The sequence below is a fragment of the Bison bison genome, unplaced genomic scaffold (genome assembly GCF_000754665.1).
Source record: "Bison bison bison isolate TAMUID 2011002044 unplaced genomic scaffold, Bison_UMD1.0 scf7180017864376, whole genome shotgun sequence".
Taxonomy (NCBI): Eukaryota; Metazoa; Chordata; class Mammalia; order Artiodactyla; family Bovidae; genus Bison; species Bison bison.
The window spans coordinates 9,286,567-9,298,888 of NW_011494948.1; the positions used below are offsets into that span (position 1 = coordinate 9,286,567).

The 12,322-nt window shown below is 40.8% G+C and overlaps 1 protein-coding gene across 3 annotated transcripts in view; it reads right to left on the minus strand.

Moving 5' to 3' along the window:
• FREM1 (FRAS1 related extracellular matrix 1) overlaps nt 1-12,322 on the minus strand; it is a 217,979-nt gene that overhangs the window by 145,476 nt on the left and 60,181 nt on the right. For all 3 annotated transcript variants that reach the window (XM_010857025.1, XM_010857026.1, XM_010857024.1), the window contains exon 2: nt 6,834-7,339. In XM_010857025.1, coding sequence (XP_010855327.1) covers nt 6,834-7,070 — 237 coding nt within the window. In that variant the 5' untranslated portion in view covers nt 7,071-7,339. The remainder of the gene's footprint in view (nt 1-6,833; nt 7,340-12,322) is intronic.

Consider the following 12,322-nt stretch of genomic DNA (forward strand, 5'->3'; position numbering starts at 1 on the left):
GAGTTGAGTGAACTCCGAGAGTTGGTTATGGACTGGGAGGCCTGGCGTGCTGCAATTCAGGGGTTGCAAAGAGTCGGACACGACTGAGCGACTGAACTCAACTGAACTGAAGCAGATAAATTAAGCAATGATGATCTCTAAATAATTATCTTTTTATAGTATATTTAAAATATGGTTCCATTTTTCAAAACATTATTTTCCAACACCTTTCAGGGGGTTATAGCATTAACGAGGTATACCTGTATGTACACAGGAAAAGACATGTCTTAACCCACATACCAACATACTATATTAGCTCTGTGTGTATTTTTCCTTCTCCTTTTATTGCTTTCCTTTCCAAATAGTGTTTTTATATTTAAAGATGAAGCTGCTTACTATGGACACTGTTGTGTTTGATCAAAGCCAAACAAGACCCACAGTGGTTTCTCATTTACTTGCAAAAGACTGTGGTTACTAGTTATGTAATAACAGAAATGATTCATGAGACAAACAGCAATGTCAAGGCCATTTTCTCTCTTCATGCAGAATTATAATTAACTGTACCACTAACTCAGAACTATGAAGGAAATTGCTAATTGTTATATGCTGGGGTCATAATTTTTAAAAGAATTTTCTCTTCCAATCACACCATAACACTCATGCTGTACAGTCTGACTTGGTAGAGTACTAAGAAATACTCTCGAGGTATTTACATGTCATCACTGCTGAGTTCATGCTACTTAGCCTGTACCTAAGTACAGGCTCACACATTTACAGAAAACATAATCCTTTCTGACTCTAATCAGAAGACCTCTTCTTTATCTCCTTCCTTACTGTCAGAAAAAGGAAGCAAAGACGTCTGTAGAAGAGGAGATCATTTATTTGCATTCCTGTTCTACACACATCTTCGCTTCTTCTTTTTAACTGACAACAAGGAAGGAGATAAAGGAAAGACCTTCCCCATATCATTGACAAATAGTCATAGTAATAAAGAGACAATCTGCTTTGTTAAAAGAAACATCTGTTTTATGTTTCGTAATATGTTTTCCTTTTATAAAAGGCGACAACCATAATTGTCCATAAATTTACTAACCAAAACAAAGGAGAGCTAAATCCTTTTCTAATTACTGTCTAGCTTTGTTTTTTTCCACTCCAACTGCTTTTCAATTACAATTTATAATTAAATTGTCACACATTCCTAACTCATTACTCACTTTAATGACAGTAAACTGGTTCAAACGAGAGAGATTTTCTTACCGCTATATTTCCTATTTGAAAGAGCAAGCTCAGCACTAAACTGTGGTGCTTTTCCACCCAGGAAATTTCTTGCTTTGGGACAGGTGTGAGAATGCTGTGTGGGGGTAAGTTTTGTCCTAAAACATGAGGAAAACATATCGCCATTGACCTTCTCTAATTGACTATATCAAGAGGGTTATCTAGACAGAAGGTACTGGTATGCGCCAAGTGAATCCCTTTCCAAATATCCAATAGGAAAATGAACCTGTTGGTCCTAAGACAAACTTCAGTAATGAAATGAAAACACTAATTGAACAGATGTTAAACAAAACATTTTCTGTGAAAATCACATGAAACTGCTCATTACACAGCAGGGTGTTGTTAATACAGTCATCTGACTAGGAATGGGCCCACATAAGCTTGCTTTCACCTTACTAGTAAGCTCTACTGAAGAGTAATGCTTACATTGTGTGTTTGTGTGTGCGTGCACTTGCACGCATGCATGCACATGGTTATGCTTAATTTCAAAAACTCCATAAGACATAAATCCCTAGGGAGAACTGCATCTGCCAGGATTAAAAACAGGCACATATTCCTCAAAAAAGCACTTTTTACTTACGAATCTTGGTTTTGTTCAAATTATCACAATAAGAAAATAGGAAGATCACCTGGTGATCTGAGAAAGTTTTTCCAGATAGACAAATTTCTTGACAGTACAAAGCTCTAATATTTGTCCAGAAGGTAATGAAACTCCACATTTTAAGAAAATAAATATATTTACTTCATGTATGCATGTTCAATAGTGCCTGAGTCTTTGTGATCCCATGGACTATAGCCCACCAGGCTCCTCTGTCCATGGAATTTTCCAGGTTAAGAATACTGAAGTGGGTTGCCATTTCCTACTCCAGGGAATCTTCCTGATCCAAGGATTGAACCTACCTCTCTTGAGTCTTCAGTTCTGCCTTGGCAGGTGGATTGTTAGATGAGAAAAATTCATTTGAGATGTCAGAGGTACCTCTGGGTATGCATACACTGAAGCATGATCCTTTAATGAGCCACGGCACACTAGGGGACCCTTTGGGGATGTATGGAGCCCTGTTCCTTTGCCTTGCAACGCTGACTTTCCTAAACCAGACAGGTATGTTGTTTTTGTTCCACACCGTCTTTCTAGTAATGGATTTTTGCCCTAAAATCAGAGAAAGTTTGAAAAGGAGATGACTTAGAGATCTCCTACAATCCTTGATTCTTGTGACCAAATAAATGTTTGCTTACTTCTGGTTACATGGATCCCTTTTTGCTCTCCAGGGCCTCAGAACTGGCCAAGTGATGAGGACCATTAAAATATCACTAAAAATTATGACTTTTTCATTATTCTCATAGAGAGTGCTATATGTGTTTAGAAGTCATAGGCTATTTGGAATGGAGAGGACAGGATATCCACAAAGGTTTAAGTCACAGTAGATTCTCCCCAAAATGCTTTCTAAGGAGGGAGAATCTGGGGAATAATAGGGTGTTGTTTTTGCATGCTTGAGGCCAGAGCTTAATATCTCTGCACTACAGGGGGAATTTTTCCTCTCTTCTTCGCTCACAAAATAGTCAGCTTTACTTCTAAATAAATGTTGAACAATTTTTTAAAAAATATATTGATTGGAAGCATTATCAAATTATCAGTCTTTATGAGGCATCCACTTTTTTCCATACAGCTCTGAGTCCCTGCTCTATCAGGGACCCCAGTCATGTAGGATTAGGGTTATATTTTGCTGCCCCCCAGAACCCCAAGGTTTTGCTTTTGATCCCAGTGCCTGTAGTGAGGGCTCCACTGCCTGCTATTGAGCCTATTCATGTTCACCAACTTATCACATTTAGTGCATCAGGGCTCCAGGCACAAGCCATCCCAGGCCTCTACTTTTCCCCTAATTTAAGACGTCAATCAAACACACCTTCCAGCAGAAGTTATATGTTGGGAGAAAGTGGGGAGATGTTGCAATTACTACACCCTTGGGAATACAAGTGTGACCTGGGGCCATTAGCACAAACTGACACTGTTTAGATGCCCATCTGAAGATCACTGACTGATAAAAGAAAAAGCTCATGGGAAACTGGAAGGAGACACTTAGTTACAATATCATAAGCAATACTCCCAACATGAGAGCTCTCCATAGAATTCTGATGTGTTTCAGAATCAGATATAACCATAGGAGGTAAGTGGAATATTTAGAGATGTCAATTTGAGCTAGTATGTATCAGTCTTTTTTTAAAAGATTTTTTTGGGGCGAATGTGGACCATTTTTAAAGCCTTTATTGAGTTTGTTGCAATATTGCTTCTGCTTTTTATGTTCTAGTTTTTTGGGCATGAGGCATGTGGTATGCGGGCTCTTAGCTCGCTGACTGGGAATCAAACCCACACTCCTTTTTTGGTTTTCTTTTTTTAAATTTATTTATTTATTTTAATTGGCTAATTACTTTACAATATTGTAGTGGTTTTTGCCATACATTGACATGAATCAGCCATGGGTGTACATGTGTTCCCCATCCAGAAGCCCCCTCCCACCTTCCTCCCGATCCCATCCCTCAGGGTCATCCCAGTGCACCAGCTCTGAGCACCCTGTCTCATGGATCGAACCTGGACTGGTGACCTATGTCACATATGATAATATACATGTTTCAATGCTATTATTTCATTGCTATTATTTCAAAGCTATTCATTCAAATCATCTCACCCTTGCCTTCTCCCACAGAGTCCAGAAGACTATTCTTTATATCTGTGTCTCTTTGGCTGTCTCGCATACAGAGTCATCATTACCATCTTTCTAAATTCCATACATATGCGTTAATATACTGTACTGGTGTTTTTCTTTCTGACTTACTTCACTCTGTATAATAGGCTCCAGTTTCATCCACCTCATTAGAACTGATTCAAATGCATTCCTTTTAATGGCTGAGTAATATTCCATTGTGTATATGTGCCACAGCTTTCCTATCCATTCGTTTGCTGATGGACATCTAGGTTGCTTCCATGTCTTAGCTATTGTAAACAGTGCTGCAATGAACATTGGTGTACACGTGTCTCTTTCAGTTCTGGTTTCCTTGGTGTCTTTGCCCAACAGTGGGATTGCTGTGTCATATGGCAGTTCTATTTCCAGTCTTTTAAGGAATCTCTACACTGTTCTCCATAGTGGCTGTACTAGTTTGCATTCCCAGCAACAGTGTAAGAGGGTTCCCTTTTCTCCACACCCTCTCAGGCATTTATTGTTTGTAGACTTTTTGATAGCAGCCATTCTGACCAGCATGAGACGGTATCTCATCGTGGTTTTGATTTGCATTTCTCTGATAATGAGTGATGTTGAGCATCTTTTTATGTGTTTGTTAGCCATCTGTATGTCTTCTTTGGAGAAATGTCTGTTTAGTTCTTTGGCCATTTTTTGATTGGGTCATTTATTTTTCTGGAATTGAGTTGCAGGAGCTGCTTGTATATTTTTGAGATTAATTCTTTGTCAGTTGCTTTGTTTGCTATTATTTTCTCCCACTCTGAAGGCTGTCTTTTCACCTTGTTTATACTTTCCTTCATTGTGAAAAACCTTTTAATTTTAATTAGGTCTCATTTGTTTATTTTTGCTTTTAATTCCATTACTCTGAGAGGTGGGTCATAGAGGATCCTGCTGTGATTTATGTCAGACAGTATTTTGCCTATTTTTCCTCTAGGAGTTTTATAGTTTCTGGTCTTACATTTAGATCTTTAATCCATTTTGAGTTTATTTTTGTGTACGGTGTTAGAAAGTGTTCTAGTTTCATTCTTTTACAAGGGGTTGACCAGTTTTCCCAGCACCACTTGTTAAAGAGATCATCTTTTCTCCATTGTATATTCTTGCCTCCTTTGTCAAAGATAAGGTGTCCATAGATGTGTGGATTTATCTCTGGGCTTTCTATTTTGTTCCATTGATCTATATTTCTGTCTTTGTGCCAGTACCATACTGTCTTGATGACTGTGGCTTTGTGGTAGAGGCTGAAGCCAGGCAGGTTGATTCCTCCAGTTCAATTCTTCTTTCTCAAGATTGCTTTGACTATTCAAGGTTTTTTGTATTTCCATACAAATTGTGAAATTATTTGTTCTAGTTCTCTGAAAAATACCATTGGTAGCTTGATAGGGATTGTATTGAATCTATAGATTGCTTTGGGTAGTATACTCATTTTCACTATAGTGATTCTTCTGATCTATGAACATGGTATATTTCTCCATCTATTTGTGTCATCTTTGATTTCTTTCATCAGTCAAACCCACACTCTGCACTGGAAGCAAATCTTTACCACTGAGCCACCAAGGAAGTCCCCTATCTCTGTCTCTTTAGTTCTTCTTTACAACATCTATTATCACTTTTGAATAGATGGATTTTTTATTTTTAGCTAAATAGAAAGAACATTAATGCTCACAGTTCAGCAAATAGAAATGATGTATTTTGCCAGAAGTAGTCACATCCAGTGTTAAATATTCTCAAAACTGTTTACATTGAGAGGAAAGTTAAACCACAGTAAGAACAAGTAATAAAACTGGAAGTGATATTCTACTGTGTATAGAGAAAAACTTTTACTTTAAACAAATATTTGATAATTCGGGCTTTCCTAAATCCAGTGAATTAGAGGATAACTCTTTACCCTACAAAAAGATTCAGCACAGAATACCCTTAAATGACAAGGTCTCCAAAGCCATGATTAAACAGAAAAAAAATGTATGCGGACATTTTTGAAGAACAGTGACTATTTAAAGTATCTTCATATCTCTTTTTCAGATCTCTTCCATTACTCAAGGGAATGTTTGAGTGATGGTGATAGATAAAAAATGTCTTCATGTTTTATTTTTGCTATTCTGCAGTACAAGTGTGTCCTAAAATTGTCCTGGAACCCTGACATCTTATCCAAAAGCACCTTGACTGGCCAGGGTGAGATAATCTGGGGCAGTAATAGTCCCATAGAGATTGACCATATCACACTACACAGGAGACTGCCCACTCCAACCCTTGGAAGGCTGGCCCTGTTTTCATTTTCTCTCTCTGTCCCCATTTTCCTCTGTTTCCCCCCTAAGTTTCTCAGAGAGTGCTGATGTACCTAAAATGAGTGGTATTTGATTCCCTCACCTTAGTAAGATTTACATGCATTATCTTCAATAGAGAGGATAAATTGGAAAGACTTGTCAATTTGTGTATTTTTTATTTAAAAATCCATCCATCCATTAGTTTGAACCAGCCTTCCACCACAGGTATTAACATAAACAGGAGTAACTCCTGTTGGTTTTGTAATTCACAGTCAGCCAAGAACATTCAAAAATAGTTTTGACCAATATCAAACCATTACCTGGTACACCTGAAACTAATGTTGAATGTCAATTATACCTCAAAAAATTTTTAACAGGTTTCACCTTGCATAGAAACAACAATGCAGTATTATGCCCACCAGTTGCAACTCCACCATTTCAAATCTGAACTTCTTAATAGCATTCACCTCTGGTAGCTTGAAGGAAGACCTTTTATTTTTTTCTCTCTCTCCTCTCCGCCCTCCCTCCCTAACATTCTCACACACTCAGATTCATACACACTGCTAGATAGCAAATCTCAGATATGACCTACCTGTGGAGTGAGTTTCCCAACCCTCTGGGTTATTGGCTCATTCATCACGACTTCCACTTTGCAGGCATCTTTCTCTTTGGGGATGGTGAACTTCAGGTCATCTTGAGACAGGAAGGCAGAACTGCCCTTCATCACCCTGACCCCTTGGTTAACACGGACAAAGGTGGGGCTGGCCCAGCCTGGGAGCAGCAGCAGCAGGAGCAGGGCACCAAGCCCACCCCAGCTTGGAGAGCTCATGCCAACAGGGGCCAAGTCGTTTCCATTCACCAGGGAAATCCCTTCAACAAAGGAGGGCTTCTCAGCTTCCTCCAGGGGTGTCAGCTCATAGTCCAAGGGGCAGGGAGAAGGGTCCTGACAACGTGCCCCAAGATCTTAACATGTCCCTTTCATTTCAAACTCAGACAAGGAGGTCTTTCAGGCAGTCCCAGAGCTTTTAATAAAACTCGCTGATCACTTCTGACAACGCCAGCAAGATTAATGTATACCTCCCAAGTGCTTTTTTAATCCTGCAAAGGGGACAAGGGGTTGGAGGAAAGTGAGAAAGAAACCAAAAGTTTATGTGACTCGTTCAAAAGACCCCCACCATCAAAGGAATCTTTCAACCAGCCTATAATTTCAGCTAAATTAAAAACAAATAAACTAAGTTGACCTCCAGGCCCATGTGAAAAGCAATGCAGCCATTTCATTCCCAGGCGGTAACTCCTGCTTCCGGACTCCGCGGGTCCCCACCAGGATGTCAGCTGTGTGGTCTTACAGGAGGCAGCCTGCCTCACTGCCAAGGGCAGCGTTTGCTCCCCCTGCTTTCAGAGAAAGCTGTCAAACTCTGCTTCTGTTTCCTCACTTGATAGATGAGGACTGTAACCAAATTTGTGCAAGAGAGCTGATAGAATTATTTGCCCACTGTTTGAAAAGATGATTATTTCTGAATCAGTGCTACCCACTGTTTTTAAAAAGGCTTAATAACTTGTCACCTGTGCACACTTTGCCAGGCAATGAAGACACCTAAGAAATGCTTGAGTGGAAATTGGTGAAAAGATATATTTTTCTAAGTGAACATTTAGGGTTTTGTTCTAGGTGTAACAAGCACTAGGAATTGAGTAACATAGCTTCAACAAACACAGCTAATGACATGGCAGATGTACATGCATTTATACATCATCTACAATGCTAATTACAAAGAAAGTACTGAATTTGCACAAGTGGAATCCTCTTTTCTATTTTAACCACTTAGAATTTCATGATTTTTTTTCTCTGTGTCTTGCAAGAACAGAAATGATTTTAACCCAAAGTAAATGGTATTGAAACATATCTTTAACTCCAATATATGATTAGGTGAACAAAGGGTAGTTCATTATGCCCATAGAAAGGTCTTATGCTTTAATACTTTTAATGATTTCTGTACACGGAAATAAATGTTGGAAGGTATAGACAGAAAGGCCTGTCCTGTCCACTGCTAGGACATTAATGGAAGGCTCATTCTCTTGTCATTGTTTTAAGCCTTTGCTTTTGAGGTAGAGCCTGATCTGTGTCACCTGACACCAGGGGTTACATGCTTCCCAGAGCAGCCTGCTTTCTATTTGGTTGGTCCCAAAATAAAATAGTACCACCCTCCCACTGACCGTCTTGTACACTCTCAGGCGGAATTAGGTTGGCTTGTTTGGCAAGAATGCAAACTGTTTGTTGAACTTTCACAACTTGTTTCCATTAACCTCTGACATCTAAGGGCATTCAAAAAAGCAGTGCATTCAGAGAGAAAGAGCTAGCGGGGTGGGTAGGTGTCTCCCCAGACTGAGAGACAAAAGAAAAAAAAAACTTGGCTTTCTGAGATTGAAATGAATCAAATTAACCTATAAAGATACTACAAGGACTCTATATTCTCAGACACTCTTCTCCCTTCTCATCTCCCTTTCTTCCTGCTTCTCCGCTCTTCTCCCTTCTCATCTCCCTTCCTTCCTGCTTCTCCGTAGACTCTCTGGCTTTTTCATGTTGGGGACCTCCAGGTCTAGTCCTGTTTTCTGTCTATTCTCAATTCCCTAGCAACCTCATTCCTTGGCTTTAAATACCACTTATTTTAAATGTGGCTAATGAGTCCTATATTTATATCTCTCACCTTTTCTCTTAATTCTAGATCATACATGCAACTATTTGATATCTCCCTGTGGGTGAATGTGAACACACCCCAAGGGGTGCTAATGGTAAAGAACCTGCCTGCCAATGCAGGAGACCTAAGAGACACAGGTTTGATCTCTGGGTCATGAAGATCCCCTGGAGAAGGACACAGCAACCTGTGGATGTGTAACAGGCAGCTCAGTATTTTGTTTTTGTTGCTGTAGCCAAAATTGAGCTCTTGATCTCCCCTCCCTGGGTCTTCTTTATCTCAGTAAATGCAACTTCAGGTTTTCATTTGTTCTCTTCTTTGCCTCACACATCTAAGTAGACAAACAAAACTGTTTGTTCATTGTGGTGGACAGACCTTAGGGTGACCTCCAATAATTCCAGCCTCCTAGTACACAGAAGTTCCCTCCCTCCCCAGAACTAATGATACATCCAATCAACCGAATAAAACAAAGGTGATGGGATGTCATTCTCATGACTAAGACTCTCTTAGCCAGTGGGCTAGAGACTGAACTTAAAGAAGCATGCCCCTAGGAGTTCTGCTGTCACAAAGCAATGAACTCTGCCAACAACCTAAATGAGCTTGGGAGAAGGTTCTTCCTGACTCAAGCCTCCGAATAAGAAGGGACCCCCGTGGACACCTTGATTTCAGTGTGATGACAACCTGAAGCAGAGAACCAGGATTTATGCCTGGACTCTGACCAGTGAAAACTGTGAGATAATCAATTGTGTTGTTTTCAACCACTGTTTGTAGTAATGCGTTAGTACAGCATTATAAATTTAATGTTCACTTTTTTCCAAAACATATCAAGAATCCAAATACTTCTCACTGTTTCCATTGCTACCACACTGGTCCAAGCCACCACCAATTCCACTGAACTGCAGGAGCATCCTACCCGACCTCCCTGCTTCTCCTCTTGCCTCCCCTTTAGGCATGTCTCAGCATGGAGCTAAGGTTCCTATTAGGTGTTACTTATATCACATCCCCTCTCTGCCCTAGGCCTCCAACATCTTCTCATCTTAGTGTGAACACTGAAGGCCTTGTGATGGCCAGTAAGGTATTTTACCATGTAATCTGTTTTCCCCCTTACCTCTCTCATCTCCTGTTTGTCTTCCCTTTGCTCACCCTTCTCCAGCCACACTAGCATCTTTGCTTTTTTTTTCAAACAAACCAAAATCAACCTTGCCATTTGCGGTTCCCTCTGACACAAACATTCTTCCCCTAGACATCCCCCTTTCTACCTCATCCCTTTCAAATTTTCCATCAAATGTGACCTTGACGCTGTGGCCACACCTATCTCATTAAAATTATGATGCTTCCATCCCCAGATCCTTTCCCTGAGCAGTGATAACCAACTAACATAATACATTTGCTTATTTATATTGTTCATTTCTACTTCCCTCATGAAGGTAAAAGCTTCCTTTTTATTCAAGGGTTTATCTTTATGCTTCTCTCCCTTTTGTTGCCCAGATTGAGAAGGCTGCCTTGCACATAAGAAACAGAACCACACCTCAGGCTACCAGAGCAGAGAGCCAGAAGGAGTGTGGGTGTTCGGGGTATTTGCAAGGCAAAGTCTCCATACCAGCCTATTCTTCCAGAATTTTACTTGACAAGGAATGTGAACTGCTTTCCGGTTTAAGCCACTGTTGGGTGAGTGAGTGAGTGAAAGTTGCTCAGTCATGTCCAACTCTCTGCGAACCCATGAATAGTCCATGGACTTCTCCAGGCCAGAGTGTTGGAGTGGGAAGCCGTTCCCTTCTCGGGGGATCTTCCCAATCCAGGGATCGAAGCCAGGTCTCCTGCACTGCACGCAGATTTTTTACCAGCTAAGCCACCAGGGAAGCCCAGCTCAGCTGGTAAAGAATCCACATGCAATCCAGGAGACCCTGGTTCAATTCCTGGGTCTGGAAGATCCGTTAGAGTGGGTAACATATCCCTTCTCTAATGGATCTTCCAGACCCAGGAATTGAACCAGGGTCTCCTGGATTGCATGTGGATTCTTTACCAGCTGAGCAACCCACTTTTATTTGGGGTTTATTTCATTATTTGTGACTGAACTTTTACAGTTAATAACCACCTTATTCTTCAAGTTTTTCTATTATAATAATTTCATTTAGTCACTAATCAGCTAAGTATTATAACTTCTTAACTAACAGCATATGGGGCAATAACTCATTCTCTAACTATATCATCAGTTCAGTTCAGTTCAGTTGCTCAGTCGTGTCTGACTCTTTGCGACCCCATGAATCACAGCACACTAGGTCTCCCTGTCCATCACCAACTCCCAGAGTTCACTCAGACTCACGTCCATCGAGTCAGTGATGCCATCCAGCCATCTCATCCTCTGTCATCCCCTTCTCCTCCTGCCCCCAATCCCTCCCAGCATCAGAGTCTTTTCCAATGAGTCAACTCTTCGCATGAGGTGGCCAAAGTACTGGACTTTCAGCTTTAGCATCATTCCTTCCAAAGAAATCCCAGGGCTGATCTTCTTCAGAATGGACTGGTTGGATCTCCTTGCAGTCCAAGGGACTCTCAAGAGTCTTCTCCAACACCACAGTTCAAAAGCATCAATTCTTTGGTGCTCAGCTTTCTTCACAGTCCAACTCTCACATCCATACATGACCACTGGAAAAACCATAGCCTTGACTAGACGGACCTTTGTTGGCAAAGTAATGTCTCTGCTTTTCAATATGCTATCTGCTGCTATTGCTGCTGCTAAGTTGCTTCAGTCATGTCCAATTCTGTGCGACCCCATAGACGGCAGCCCACCAGGCTCCCCCATCCCTGGGATTCTCCAGGCAAGAACACTGGAGTGGGTTGCCATTTCCTTCTCCAATGCATGAAAGTGAAGTTGCTCAGTTGTGTCCGACTCTTAGCGATCCCGTGGACTGCAGCCTACCAGGCTCCTCCATCTGTGGGATTTTCCAGGCAAGAGTACTGGAGTGGGGTGCCATTGCCTTCTCCAAATATGCTATGTAGTAAGTCCTTAATCAGAAAATAATGTCAAAAACCAAGATTCTAATGTTCATCTACCAGGAAGAGAAAAGGGAGAAAGAAAAGTAAATCTATTTCTGTGGCTCCTTGTGCCACAGTGATGTAAGAAGGGTAGACATGAATCCGAAGATCTGGATTCTAACCTTGGTTTTTATGAACATCTGTTTCCTCTTTCAAAAATGGGGCCATCCATCTTGCCTCTTCCAGTGTCCCAGAAAAGGCCAAATGAAATAGTCCATTTAGAAATGTTAGGTAGGTAGAATAGGGAAAAGGAGTCCAAAATGGCTGTGGCTAAAAGACAAGGAAGGTCCAAGGAAGGTCCGAGGACCAGAGTGAAGACTTCAGGCAGAACAAACAGCACTCCTGGCTAAGCCCAATT